Source organism: Bacillus rossius, chromosome 13 (genome assembly GCF_032445375.1).
Source record: "Bacillus rossius redtenbacheri isolate Brsri chromosome 13, Brsri_v3, whole genome shotgun sequence".
Classification (NCBI taxonomy): domain Eukaryota; kingdom Metazoa; phylum Arthropoda; class Insecta; order Phasmatodea; family Bacillidae; genus Bacillus; species Bacillus rossius.
The window spans coordinates 34,269,189-34,284,866 of NC_086340.1; the positions used below are offsets into that span (position 1 = coordinate 34,269,189).

General features: G+C 38.2%; 1 protein-coding gene across 1 annotated transcript in view; it reads left to right on the forward strand.

Annotated features, from left to right (window-relative positions):
* LOC134538041 (pancreatic lipase-related protein 2-like) overlaps positions 1-15,678 on the forward strand; it is a 58,223-nt gene that overhangs the window by 15,857 nt on the left and 26,688 nt on the right. The window contains exons 2-4 of the mRNA XM_063379014.1: positions 4,104-4,266; positions 10,559-10,695; positions 14,188-14,433. Of these exons, the coding sequence (XP_063235084.1) occupies positions 4,104-4,266; positions 10,559-10,695; positions 14,188-14,433 (546 nt within the window). The remainder of the gene's footprint in view (positions 1-4,103; positions 4,267-10,558; positions 10,696-14,187; positions 14,434-15,678) is intronic.

Sequence of the window (15,678 nt, forward strand, 5' to 3'; positions counted from 1 at the left end):
AGAATTCAAATAAGTTAATTTTTTGATGATTTTTGGAATTTTTTTCATTAAAATCGGATAATAATTAAAGATTTTCAAGATGGCGTCCAAATTTCAAGATGGCGACCATAACGAAAATTGCAACATTAATAGGATCCAATATGGCGGACAACACAATGCCGGAATTTTCTAGAACACAATGACGTCATCCAAAATGGCGGATCCAAGACGGCCGCCATGATCTACTTGTCCCGTTACGTTATGTCCCGTTACGCTGTGTCCCGTTATGCTGTGTCCCGTTACGCTGTGTCCCGTTACGCTCATCCAAGATGGCCGTCGTGACGTCAGAGATGTGGCTCGGCTCTCGGCTCCGCCCCCTGGACCCTGTCCCCGGAAATACATTAATATACTACTGGCTTCACGGTTGGTGAACTTGAAGAGTAGTATGTAAATATATTTACGGCATCTGGTGCCGGTGAGTTATGGTTGTGGCGGTGTATATTGACTTGGAACCTACATCTTGGATGACGTCTAAGCATCCATCTAGAACTAAAATTTATTCAAGTTTCCTGGGAATTTCCTTATTATGAGGGAAAAATTCCCGTTTCGAGAGAAAATTTCCCGTTTTATTTCTCGATTATTAAAAAAATTCGAAATTACCTAATGCCTCAAAAGACTTTTGCCTTTAAAGGAACAAAAAGACCGCAAAGTGGCTTAAAATCCGCATCTACTAGCCACCATAAGCTGCCGAGGACACGACCTTGACATTGACGAAATTAATTAATTATTGACCAAAAAATTCCGAAAAAAATTCCAAAAAAATATAAAAAAATTGGTTACAAAAAATGTTTGGTATTGCAAAACATCCCAGTCCTCGGCTTGATTACCTGCGAGAGTAAACATGTAATTTATGTATAAAACATTAAAAAATCTTATTTATTACGATTTAAAAAAAAAAAAATTTGGCTTTGGTCACATCAGCCATCTTGGATTCTATAACGTTGCAATTTATATGCTAGAAAATCGGGGAACAAATTAAAATTATAAAAATTTTAATAAATAAAAATTTAAATTAAAAACTCTCTGCCTTATTGGATATTGACGTTACGTCACCATCTTGAAAATCCGTAACTATCAGAAAAAATTAACGTAATATTAAAATTTATAAATAATTATTATAAAGCAATTTAATTAAAATATTAATTAAAAAGTGAACTTACGTCAGAGTCTTTGTGTAGACCCCGGAGAAGGCAAAAATAAAAATAGCGCACGATCCTTTCTCCACGGAAGCCACCAGCAGATTGACCTTGCACCACTAATGCCAAGGTGTGTGTGTGTATACACACACACATTATATATATCGCTGGCTAGTAAGATGTCAAATTGACCATCTTGTTCAGGTCTGCTGGAGACCTTTATCTTGTTTTCGTCTGCTGGAGGCTGCACATCTTTTATTCCTCGGTTGGAGGCTGCCATATTGTTTTCGTTTGCTAGAGGATGCTACTGCCATAACAGTTTAATTTTTACACTCTAGAGTGCGGTTATCATTTATTATTGTGGTGACCACCATCTTGAAATTTGGATATCATTTTGGAAATTCGTAATTATTTAGCTATAATTTCGGGAAAAAAAATTCAAAAGTCATTAAAAAAATCTACAATCAATATATTCATTGATTCGATAGTTCCTGTCATAGGTTCGATACTTGATGGATGCAAAAAATAAATTTACATTGTGTGTACTGTGTGCAATGTATTGTGTGTGTATTGTGTGTTATTTTATTTAGTTGAATGTGTGTCGTTTCGTTAAATGTGCGTTGTTGAATCTGCAGTAGCTCTGAATACTTACTGGTTCAAAACCTCTTTGTTTTGATAAAACATTTTTCCGGGATTCGTGGTCCTTTCGTAAGCATAAAACCTGTTCATTTGTTCAAATTTATTGTAATTAATTTTATCGATACTTTAGGTCTGACAATTCGGAGACTTTGTCTTGACTACTTGAAAAATGTTAAATTTGTTACCGACGAGGAAGGCATTTTGGTCTGGAGACGTCTGGACTATATGCCTAACATTGTACATGACCCATATTAAGGTCAGAAAACACTTGGACTATACGCCTAACATAGTACTAGACATGGTTGGAAGACCAAGTTTCGAAAAAATTAGACTTCCGTGGTAGGCAATGCGGCAAAATATTTATTTCACCGGACAGTTATTTTGTATAGAGTCGTTTTACTCAGATAGAATGGTTAATAAAATAAGTATATAATAGGGGCTCCGGGCACAGTGTCAAGGGTCGAGTTGCTGTTGCCGAGACGCCATCTTGGATTGTGACTCACAGCATTTTCCTGAAGCCTGGGCTCGGAGTCCCTATTATATACTACTATGATTACACTACGTATATGTTTGTATATTTGTTTTTGCTTAAATGACTGAAATCATCCTGTACATAGACTTCCTACAACAAAACTTAACAATTTTTAACTGATTCAAAAATATTTTTATATTGAACATTATTTAAAAACAGTAAATAAAAATTCAGTAAATATATTTTAACCACGCCCCTTGAAATTACCAAGTTTTAGCTCTACCACTGTTACTCTGTATATTGAGAATTTAATAGGATAATATGTATTATATCCATTATAATGCCAGTTTTCTGAAATATTTTAAAACTTGTGATTGTGTTTTGCTATAACTATTTTAGTTCACCAAATATATTCTAGGGTAGTTTCAATACCATAAAGTTTTTATTTGGCACACCAACACGTTTGGTGTGTCCCCTTATATTTACGAAAGTCACTATATTCGGTTTTATGTTGCTACACGTGGGTGGGTCTGCCATATTTGTGACACATTTCCGTTTGTCAACATCCTTTCTATTTTCATGAAATTACTCCTACCAAATTCCGTATCTCGAGACCTAAGATGTTAGCATATCATAAACATCCCTTTTATATAGTGTCATAGCTGAAGTACCCGGCGTTGCCCGGGCTAAACACATTATAATACAAGGAATATCACTACCAAGTTTCAAGTAGATAGGACATACAATTTATAAAAAAACGGGAAATTTTAATTTTAAAGTTCCATTGATTGCAATATGTCGGTGCAAAAAGGCTAGAAAGCAGTGACGTCATTTTTCAGCTTCATTTTGTGGGAAGGCAGGTAACCACTAGGCAAGACGTGACAGACGCACCAGACGATAGCATGTTACAAATTCAAGGCAACGCCATCTATTGACGACGTTATAAACTAAACTATTATACGCACCTTTAGTTCGCTAGCAGCCGCGAGCTTTACTAAGCGGATGGGTTTCGCTAAGGAGAAGGATAGGAAGTTACCAGACCTTGCTACGTGTCCGTGTGGCAGTCATAGAGAAATGACACAAACTCACTGTTTGTGTGTCTATGACTTACTTCTATGATTTTCTATTATAAAAATGAATTGACGCCTTTTTCATTCTCTCATGTTTGGAATATGGTTGGAATTTCGTAATTATATGTAGTCTATGTCACTCTCCGGCCTATATAAAAACAAAACTAAGCAGTCATGAGGACTGCCGACAGAAGTGAAAACTTATAACTATAAACAAACAGTTGTTATTTTTGGATAACCAAATTAATTTTTGATAAAGATCAGAGACTTTTTCGCAATTTTTACGAAAAAAATATTATCACACAACTAATTTGTTTCATAACGTTAGTAAAATAACTCCTAAATTACTATAAAATACGCAATGCATAGTAAATGTAGGTATTTAAAAAATTAATAATGATGTTCTTAATTTTTAGGTTATATTGCTACAAAGACTCTGTTGTCTTCGTTCTTCAAACTTTATATTTATATGGGAATAATAATACATTTTATACTACTCACTTTTTACTGCACAGTAAACGTATACTTAAATTTTAAATGCGCAATAAGTTAAACTAATAGGAACAGATATAGTGTTATCGTTAACACGTCACGTGACCATGTCGATGACGACTTACATTAATTTATTCCCTATCCAAACCTTCCCATATAAGTTTTCACTTCGAAAAACAATCACGTCGATCCGTATCTCCGTTGCTGCGTGAAAGGACGCACTTGTGATGTTAGCAAGGATGGTGTATGTTCCAGCTGCGGGGTCGTCGCTGAACGAGTCCGTCTTCTCGCTGCCCCACGACGCGCTGATGTACGTCCCCGACGGCGAAGGACGCCCGCACCTGGTGGACCTGAGCCAGCAGGGCCCGGACATCTTCGTGAACGGCGAGCGCGACGTCAGCTTTCATCTTTACACCAGGTAGTTGGACTGGGATCCGTTATACAATGACACGGGTCACGTAAACGGAGACGGATCTCACGGAACACAATTTCTTAAATAGCACGCAGACGGGAGACGGACCCGTACGGATTAGCCCGGCAATGTCTTGCTCAGACCGTTCGCTTAATCAGACAACACTGTGACACAATGTGCCGCAAAATGTATTCGCATCATAATAGCTATTGCGGGCCTCGTGGTCCGTGTGCCAGAACCGAGAATCGAACAAAGGGCCCGTGAAGAGTTACAGTCTGCGGAGTGCCGCTCACTACCTCTCGTTGTGAAATAGAGTTTATGTGTAGATGTCTGTTAAGAAGATGATACTGAGTTACTTCTAAAGCGTTGATAAAATTTGTTTCTTTGGCAGGATCGCGGTAGGGACTCGAACCCACGTGCTGCTGAGGGCAATGCGATGTATAAAGAAGTGGGAGGAAATAATAAGTGAGATTTGAAAAAATAGAGGTTTTGAATATCAGTGTGAACAGTTTCAGTCTTACTGCCTACCCGGTGCTCTAATTGCCAGCGTTTGTAGATTTATTACGTAGAGAGTGTGCATCGACATTGGGAAATATTTTCATTTTGAATTTGGTTTTCGAAGTCGTAATTACTGGGCTTGCAAAATGTGATGATGGTGATGATGATGATGATGATGATGATGATGATAATTGTTGCGGCGCGCGGGAGTGAGAGGTCCAGCCACCGCTTCGAAGTGACAATGAGATTTATTTAATTATTTATTTTTACCTCAGCCAGGGATAGAAACACTCCTTTTTCTGAAACCGTCCGCAACCGATGTAGTAATTACTTGTGGAGATGAGTGAGATGTCACACTGCACAGGTCCCTGGGAGCTCCCCCCGCAAGAGGCCGTTACTCGAGCGCTGCAAGAGACGGCACAGCCAGTGCTCTGGCGCACAGCCACGCGGTCGGGTCTCCCGGTACATGAGGGAGAGCCGGCACCACTGTCCCGCCTCAGCCTGCACTCGTTGTGTGACCCCAGCTGTTCCCGTCTCGCCTTGAACTGCCGGCTTTGAGCCCCCGAGAGAAGTTGCGGCTGTCGCACTGCGGGCGCGTGCAGGCGCCAGTACGGCCGCGCCGAGAAGCCTAAGATGTACATCAAGTTCTGTCCCTGCCCGAACACGCCCGAATATTCACCTTCGGCCAACCTCGGGATTTGTTTTATTTTTGCGCAGTAAAAATGAATTCAATATTAAAAGTGCTCTCGGTTAGGTTGGCTACATTAAAACACTTTAAAACACTATGGACGGTTAGTTAGGTTAGTATAGCTACATTAAAATAAACATAGAAATATAAATATATAAATAAACCCGAGGTTGGCCGAAGGTGAATATTCGGGCGTCTTTGGGCAGGGACAGAACTTTATGTGCATCTTAGGCTTCTCGGCCGCGCCTGCCTGCCCCGCGCGCATTTGGAGGCGCCATTAACGACTGCGTCCTCTTGGGTTTGCCTTTGTCGACCTCGCCCGGCAACGCCCAGCTCTTCCGTTTACGTTGCTCCGTGCGACCAATAGAAGCCGAGCGAGAAGGCTGCGTTGTTTATGTTCCAAATACGTTAAAACTTGTTCTAAATACAATGATATCTAGTGTTCTATAATTATTACTTTGTGGTTTATTTTCATTAGATATGCAAATTAAGCCCGTGCTGTGATCTAGAATCATATGCAACTAAATAATATCCAATTTCGTATCCTTGAAATGCAATCTCATTGGTTGCCAATTGTCATATTTCCGTGCAATGTGAAAGCGATAGTGAAATGTTCCAATAGACGCTTCTCCATTTACGTGTTTTGTCTCCGTTTCCAGGTCCTTGTAGAACGAGCACTACCATTGTTATTATTCATGCAACCCACTGATACATTTACACTTAAAATTTCTATTTTTTTTTGTAAATGAAACAATAATATTCTCGTAGAATTACAGATTGCCTATTTGTAAATTTGTATATTTACACGAAAACAATTGTATCACTACAAAATAGTGTTCACAGTAATGCTGGGTTTGGATTGGATTCTTGATCGGGCATTTTAGAACATTATGAAGTCCAATTATTAAATATTTGATTATATTTTCCACTGAAAAAAATTATGCTTAGATGAAACATCAAATAAACTATAATATTATGCGCCATTTTTGGAAGAAATTGTCAGTATTATACCAAAAAATGTGTTCCATATATGCAAAAAACATAGCCATGTATTGTACAAATTTATAATTAATTTCTTGTATTATAAACTATTGGCAACTATTTCCAAAGGAATATATTGTAAAAGTACAGAATTTGTTTTTGTGTGTATACAGTCGCAACTTAAAACTGTCGTAAGTCAGAACGATCATAAATTAGAAATACAAAAATATCATAACTTAGAAACACAGTAACTAATAAAATAATGACTTAGAACTATCATAAGCTATGAACACTTAACTTAAAAACACACAACAATGGACCACAGAACTAAGAAGGCATAGCATCTGAAGTAAGAACCTATAATTGTCACAACTTTGAAACTCACAACTTATAAATATCCTAAAACAGAACCACATAGGTAACTTATAGCTGGTACAACTTAGACAGTAATAAATTAGTTTTTCTAACTTGACAGTCACCCCCCCAAATGTTCATTAATTAATTTCACTTTGTTAAAAATAGTTTCGCTAATCCTAACCACTAAAATGGGCTAAGCATGCTTTAAGAAGGGGGTCTTGAAGATTAGATGTCTGCAGCAGGAAATTATATAAAATTTTATCAGGCCAAGTGTTGAACTTACCTCAAATTCCTTCCCTACACAATGGGGTGATAAGCCCATCTCTATGTCTGTGGAGAAATCACCACAGTGCGGTGATACTGCAGTGGGTTGTCATTGTTTTCCGCAGTAAGAAAGTGAAGAGACAAACACGATACCCAGTCTTATATCCGAAAAAAATTTCAGCGAGAGAAAAATCCCCAAACTGGCTTCTGGAAATGAATCCGGCACCTATGAACCACCGGCCGGAATCTCTGACCATTGAACAAACATGACGAACTTTTTTTTTTTAACAATCTCAGAACTTTGGCAATAAAATGACAAGGGATAGGACAAGTATTCCTTGATCAAGGGCTTAGGCCAACACAATTGCTGTGCGCGAGGGGCTCAGCACAAAATATATAATACAGAAGACACAAGACAATAAAGTCAATAAAGTAATAAGAGTTGATGCCTTTATATCGCCCGCTAAAGATATATTCTTAATGAATTAAGAAAATAAATATACTCTCCTTTGCAAAATGTCCAGTCTGACACATTGTGCAAATTATACAAATATTACAAATTATACATATATATCTATTATATAAAATTGCATTGTGCAAATATCATCAAAAGGAAATATTGTGCAAAATATTTTCGGGTAGCTATGAAATATTTTTGCTAATTTATTTTGGTTTTTATTTTTTACAACTACTACCAACAAAAATGAGATTATTTATACGATTTTTGGGTCGAGTTAGCATAGTAACAAGAAACGTTCTGATTTTGGTTTTACGTGGTTTTTTAAAATCACTCCAGGCAAATGCTGAGATTTTTTTCACTATAGTTAATGGCTTGCACTGCTTACAAGAAGACTCTCTAATGTGCAATGTTAATTTTTGGGGGATAAAAAATTGTTTATTTAGCAAATTAAAATTTTTATTAAAATATTATTTATAAAAAAGTACAAGTATATTAAACGTTATCATAAAGTTTCAAGAACTTAATTTAATTGCAAGTATTAAAAAAGATTGCTATTACAAAAAACACCTAGAGGCGTAGTTAGATTTCGAAGAACGTATTTCTTCTGTAAATGTTTTGGAAACTTCTATAAACTCCTGGAACATTTGAAAGAACTCAATGTACGTAACATCGTTCGCCAATATTAAAAAAGTCGATTAAACGTTTTCTCACATTCCATGCTGCGAAAATAATTTGAATGATTTTAACGCAGTGCATCCCGCATTGGATGTTTTAACGAATTTCTTATTATGCCTACTAAGGTAGATATGCAATTATATTTTACATTCAACGCGATTTTGCATCTTTTGCTCTAATACGTAGTCGTATAAAAAGTTTTTGGATCAATGTTTAAGGTTATAATATTTAAAAAAATTAATTTTCATGAATTTGATACTAAGGAGGTTTAAATATATATGTATGTATATATATATATATATATAATTTCAATCCCCTGTTTTTACGGTAATAGTACGTTTCATCAAAAATGGTTTCAGCCGAAGATTTGGTATAAAGTTTAGGTAATTTACGATGGATTTGATAGTATAAATATCTAAGTATTAAAAAAAGTAAATACTTTTTTTGTCTTACTACCCTTGTTATTTTCACCCTTTGCAGTAATGGTTTGTTACATAAAATTGACTCGAGACAAAAGTTTTAAACAATATTTTAAAAGCTAAACAAAAATAAACATTAATTCTGTAGAGTGCAAGATAAGGAAATTAAATTTACGTTCTTATTTCAACCCCTGGTTTTTCAACCACTTTCAGTAATAGTTAGTACTATCAAAAATTGTTTCAGACAAAAGTTTTATATAAATATTATAAGATATAGAAAACAACGCGAATGGATTTGATGATATGCCTACTAAGATAATGATTAATTTCTTTTTGTATTTTAACTCATCTTTATCCACCTCCTGCAGCAATGGTTGGCTGTACAACAAATTATTTTAGACAAAAACATTCATGATATTTATAGGGTTTACAAAAAATTTAAATGGATTTGATAGTGTGAATACTATTTCGAATTTTTTTTGTCGTTTATTCTACCCCTTTCAATTATGGTTGGTCATATAAAAAAATATTTTAGTGAAAGTTGTAGATAATAATTTAAGATTTTTATATTAAAAAAAGAAAAGGTTTAATAGTGCACATGGTACGGAATGTATGATTTTTTTTATTAAACCCTTAATTTTTTCAACCCCCTGAAAAAAACGCGCTCGTATTAACAAAAATTGTTTCTGCCAAAGTTTTAGATAAAAATTATAAGACTTGCAATCAATTTGAACGGATTTGATAGTGTTCCTACCAAGGGAGTTATAATTTAATTTAATTTATCCTTTTTTTCAGCACCTTGAAGCAATGATTGATCTAATTAGACAAATTTTCCGACAAAATATTTAGACAAAAATTATAAGATTAAAAATCAATTCGTACGAATTCAATGTTGTGCCTCCAACCCTTGCTTTTAAATTCCTTGCAGTTACGGTTGGTCGTAACACAAATTTATTCAGACAACAGATTTTGATATTAATCCTAAGAGTTATAACACATTCAAACGGATCAACGGATGTAATATTTTCCATATTATTGGAGTTAACAGCGATTTTTCAGTTTGTTAGCAAACCTTCCCCATTTCTACTCTATAGTTGGATATTGTCCATTAACGAACTTGAACGAGATATTTTTTTCTGGGTTTTATGTGTAAGTTTGTAATTGATTTGGAAACATCGTAGCAGTTATAGTGTCCATAAAATTGCGATATACCTATATAAATTTTTAAGTTAATGAATTTGGGGTCTATGGATCGCGAAACGAAAAATTGTATAAACTTTTTCCGGAATTCGCACCATATTAATGGCTACAATAGGTAGTATTTCTTTGAAATCCACCCAAAATGAAAATGAGTTAATTTCAGATACTTCTTATTTGCAAATTGAGCTAGTTTAATTAGTCTTTTTCTTCTTAATCTTCCATTCTTTTGGTTTTAGTTGCTGTTCAAAACTATTTTCCTTAAACATTTATGTCCATAACAAATAAATAACAAAATTAACCTTTTTTAATGGATTAACACAGCATAACTGTCTGTAGAAATCTCTATTTTTCTCTTGAAGAAAGTCAATAATTGTAAAATATTTTTTCTAGTTTTTAGATATCGTAATTTTACTCTCCAATTTTTCAAGCACCATTCTGTCAACATTTTCAATTGAAACCCCTGAAAAATATACAAATACAAATTTTAAATACGAATAAAATAAGTTTGAAACAATAAATTTATAATTAAATTTATATAAAGAAATTTTCGATTTTTCATGTAAAGAGTTATTCTAAAAATTGCAATACAAATTAATATAATGCTATAATTTAGGACAAGACATAATTTTTTTTTGTTAAATATAATTCTTTTTCTAACCTAAGTCTTAAACTTTGTGCTGCGTTAGTGTCAGTTTATTTACAGTAATTTTCTTAACTTCTATATGTGAAAAACTCACCTCAGTTGTAATTTTTCAGCATCAACCCTACAAACCCAGTGAATATTCTCATCGGAAATCGCACGGCGCTCAGTAATATGGACCTGAAGCAGGAGACGAAATTGCTGATCCATGGATGGAATTCGAAAGGACAGTCCATGCGACACGTCAAGCGAGGTAAATTATAACGTGATGTCCCTTGGCAAACTATGTTTTATTCTGCACGAGTTTGTGTTTTTGTTTGTGTCGATTATCAGTTATCTCACAGCGACTAGATGCATAAATATTTGAAACTTTATTTTCTACAGAAGATAAAGAACATTCCTTTTGAAAACTATTTCACTTGATTCACAATTGCTCTCAAAGTCCCTAAACTTAAATTTGGCCCGTTCTTCTTTTCCTACCTCACTACCATATAACTTATGGTAATCTAAAATGCCCTATGATCACATTTCCTCTTCTTCACTTCCCACCCATGTCACTCTTGGTGAATGTTGCTTCGCCAATGAAGCGGTGCTGTAGAAATGAGTCTAATACATCCATGCTTCTGTAAGTATATTTATATTTAATAGTATAAATCTAAGGACTTTGATGATCTCATACTTTTTTTTACCGTAGAGGAAATAAGTGTAACCGAATCAGTAGTGGCCCTAGACTTTGCGGGGCCCCTGACTATTTACGTCTATTGAGAAACACCCCGAAAAATTTGAAAATATTTACTATTTCAAACAACATTATTAAACCAATATGTAACTGAAATTTCGACGATGGTTTTGCTAGTTTTTCCTTCGGATATTTTTATATTCTTTCCAGATTGATTATCCTCAGGTCAGTTTTACAAATAATAATGACCAAATTTTCGTTAGAATCGCGTCAGTAGTATATAATAGTTCCCCCGAGCACTATCTTCGATTTGTGGAGCAGGATTTTGTCTGGGAGGTGCAGTCGCGGGATCGGTGGTGCCAGCGCACTTGTAGCACACCGGGTCACGTCAACAGCAGGTGGAGGGGTGTTCAGGAGTTTGGCCGTTGTAACACTGGGGGACATGGCCAGAACCCCAGTAGGGCTTGACCTTGACCACCCAGCATCCGAGGGATCGTAGGCGGTAGAGAGGAGCTGCACCACCGAGTTTGTTGGTGCAGATGAGGAAGGGTTGTTTGGTGGCGGATTCGGAAACCCTCATCTTGGTGACGGAGGACACAGAAACGCTCAGTTGGATCAATTCGTCCATAACTTCATCGGCGGTAGCAGTAAGAGGGATGCGTTTCAAGACGACATGGTCGGTATTTTCGTCAGGTCTGCGATAGGTGAAGGACTGAGCCCCCATCTGGTCTAGTTCCTGGAAAAGTACTGGTGGTCTGTGGCGTTGGCAGTGTAAAAACTGGTCCGTACATTGATATGGGAGATTTACCGGTGAGCATGGACTGGTAAACCCAGGCACTGCAGAAGGGGTGGTCATTTGGACGGAGGCAGGTACCAATGAGAGACATTCGGGTGGGTTTGCGAGCGGGTGGGGCAGTGGAAGGACTGGGAGCGGTGTAAGGTGGTAGGCGTCGGATGGTTGGTGAGCCTTGTATCGCTTGGATCGTCCAGGAGTGGAAGCTAGGGAGGCAGCAATGTCGGCGTCGTCGGCATCGGCGTCAGGGTGGCTCGAGAGCGAGTCATGCCTGTTTGTCAGTTGTGTGGGGTCAGCGGAGGGGCCTGGGTACATTCGGAGTCGTTTCGCAGTCTTGGTAGGTCGCTGGAATCCGTCGGGGTCCATCGTCGGAACTGTTGAAGTAGAAGCAGTAGCGAGGTCTAGAAGTGAAGGCATAGAAGATCCCGAGGGCATCGGAGTAGAAAGCGGAGACTATGTGCGTTGAGCACGCCGCTGCAGCACATTCTGTAAAGCAGGATCGGAAGACGTGATGCTACTCCTCGAGGAGCGAGCCTTGCCCCTCGGGGGAGCATGTGCAGAGTCGTCAGGGGGTTGGCGAGGGCGGGTGGTGCTCGAAACCACCGAGTATCGTGAGGAGGAGGCCACACCAGAAGGCCGACCAGGCATCATGACGAAGACCCTCCACTATTGCCGAACCAGCAAGGCTGGTCCGAAGAGCAGAGATCCTCGAGAAACCTTGGCGGGACAGAGATGTTCGTGATCTATGAGGTATGATGTTCAGAGAACTGGTCGGAAAGTATGGTTCTTGGAGTCGGAGTCCCGAAGAACCAGCACAATGCTGAAGGTAGATACCTATATTAAAGCACAAAAACTAAAGGACTTCGTTTGAAAGGTTCCCCCCGCAAATGGCCTGGGGGGGGGGGGTGAACCCTGTCACCTGCCGTGGAGTGTCTCTTCCGATCCAGATAGCACTCCAGGGCAGGCCAGTACAAGTGCGACAGTGCGCACAGGGAAAGTCGGCTAACCTGCCAAAAAATCGTAAATACTTATGGCCAGTATTTCCTTCCAACCCGAAACTAGGGCTTTTCCCAACCAGTATTCAAGCGTTGGATGGGAAACCAGAGCACGCTAAATAAAAATATTTAAAGCAAATTAATTAATGTGTTAGTCATTATAAAACTAAGCCCATTTACTTTAAAAGAAGTACTGACTGTGATGAAATTCCATGTAGAGGTTTCTTGTGAACTTGGTTTGTTTTCTGTTATTGTTAGATTTGCAGAAATGTCATGCGTTTTCTGTCTTATCCAGTACGAAGAAATCGACAAAGATCTTTTTCCGCTTACCGATGCGGTAAGCCCATCGCGAATAATCGTAAAATTTTCGCACACTGTGACACCACTTACAGCGATTTAAAACTACAAAATATCGACAACGTGGCATCGTTGTAACTGCGCGCGCGGGTGAGCGACGCGGCTAGCGATCATCGCACTGCGTTCTGTTAGCGCTAGTAACAACTATCCGTTAACCTTGTAGTATACGCGGACACATTTACTTTCGCTTATTTAGCGCGTCTATTGGTCTGATTTAAATTGTTTTAGAGACTGAAGTCAAGAGATGACATTATCCCTTAGGTAAGATACAGAATTAGCCCAATATGTCCATCAAAACATCTTTAAAAAAAATAATTTCACTACTAAATTAAAATGTTAAATATTAAAAATTTAAATTAAAAAGAAGCTATCAACGTTATCATGAGTGTAAATAGACTTTTCGGTGGCCAAATTTCTAAAAATATTTTAGAAATAAAATTTTATATTTTTTATTTTATTTTAATTTAACACAGATACCTGTTATTACTGAAGAAGCTCAGTCTTAAAAAAAAAACAGATTTCAAACATTTTTTATTTAATTTTGTAAAAATTTAATTATATTCATCAATATCTCTAAAAATAAGTTGGACTTACCTCTTTAACAGATATAATTCGATACATCTATAGCTTGAGTCATGCTAACCCAGTTTTTGATTATATAACACGCCGAGTCGCAAAAATTGTGAACCACACCCTAAAAACTTCAATTGTTACATTGGCTATATCTGTAGATGTAGCGCATAATTTCTAAGGTTTCCAATGAATTGTATTGGCGATATACTTTTAATGTCCTATTCTTTCAGTGTGAACTCATGTGTTAAAACATATCACGATTCTTAACCGGGCACCCATGGTGCCTGGGCCTCGGGGATATTGTCCCCCTGACCACTCCCTCGATGGATCCACCCATTGTGCCCGCAGCGTACGTGGAGCTGGGCGAGGAGAACGTGGTCGTGGTGGACTGGTCGCGCCCCGCCTCGGGCTTGTACTCGTCCTCGCGCCGCGCCACCCGCCAGGTGGGCGCCTACGTCGCGCGCTTCCTCGACTTCCTGTCGCGGTCCGGGGTGGACCTGGCCAAGGTGCACCTGGTGGGGCACAGCCTGGGCGCGCACGTGGCGGGCATCGCCGGCCACAGGGTCTCCGCGGGCCGCGTCGCCAGGATCACGGGTGAGGCCGGTCTCCATAACGGAATGTGTGAGGTGGGGGTTTCGAGTCACCGCAGCGTGGATCGGAATGATAACTACTGAAACACTCCAACAAGAAGGTAACATGCATTGTATGATGTCAATGATAACTGCATTGAAGGAATATATGGATGATGGCATCCCCTGACCCCTGACAATCCGAACTGCTCCTTCTCTCGTTTCCTCTCCCCCTCCAACCAGAATATAAGTGTCTACAGTGGCAGAATTACACCAAACTCGTGTGGCGAAGGTCGTGTGTTCGTCGCCAACATTCCAGCATGACTGGAATTTCTGACCACCATGTTGTCGGAAGCCCATAATAGTCTTTAGATACCTTCGCATAGAGGTTACCATGTTACATTAAACCATACAAAACATAAAAAAACAACTTAAATATTTAAGATTATGGTTGACTTCATCATTGTTAGGAGGAGTTATCTGGCTGGACTGGTAGATGGTACTATGTACTTACGCTCAGGCAGCAGGTAGTAAATTCAACTTAGCTAGCAGTCAGCTTGCTTCTGCTCAAGGGCCCATGGGTAATGTCGGGGGGTCAATGTTGGTCACTGCGATCTCCATTGCAAATTACAAAGGCAAATGCAACATCACATGTCAGTGGTGGGCTTTAAGCATGATCAGCCAAGTTTATAAGTCACTTATCGAGTAGTTCACACCATTCATCAGTGGGGAGTAATAAACAGAAATCAATCACCCTAGTGGATTTTATGTTGTGGTTATTTACTTTTTAACAAGGACCTTAGGAAATATATCCGCCCTGAACTATTGTAAGAAACCATCCCAGCATTTCCCTGGAGTGATTTCGGAAAAACATTGATAACCTAATGGCCAACCATCTTTTAAACCTATGTTCTATAAAATACAAGTCCATCCACTTTGTTGTCTTACACCAATTTTGTTTTGAAATCATAACATAGAGTCTGAGAAATGAAAACAGTCGCTCCTCTCAGGGGCGGATTTAAAGGGGTGGAAAGTGGGAAATTCCCCCCTATCCCCCTTGTGACCCACTACTCTTATATACATAAATATATACATCATTTTCATAAAATAGCTGGAAGTACATGCTCTTTATAATCCACAAATAAAACTATACATTATGTAGAACACTTCAGAGGTGGAAGTAAAAAAAAAAAACAAAGTAAAATTTACGGCTACTGACTGTTAATCAGGTCATCAACTTGTGGATTGTAAATCTAGGAGGAGGAAAGAA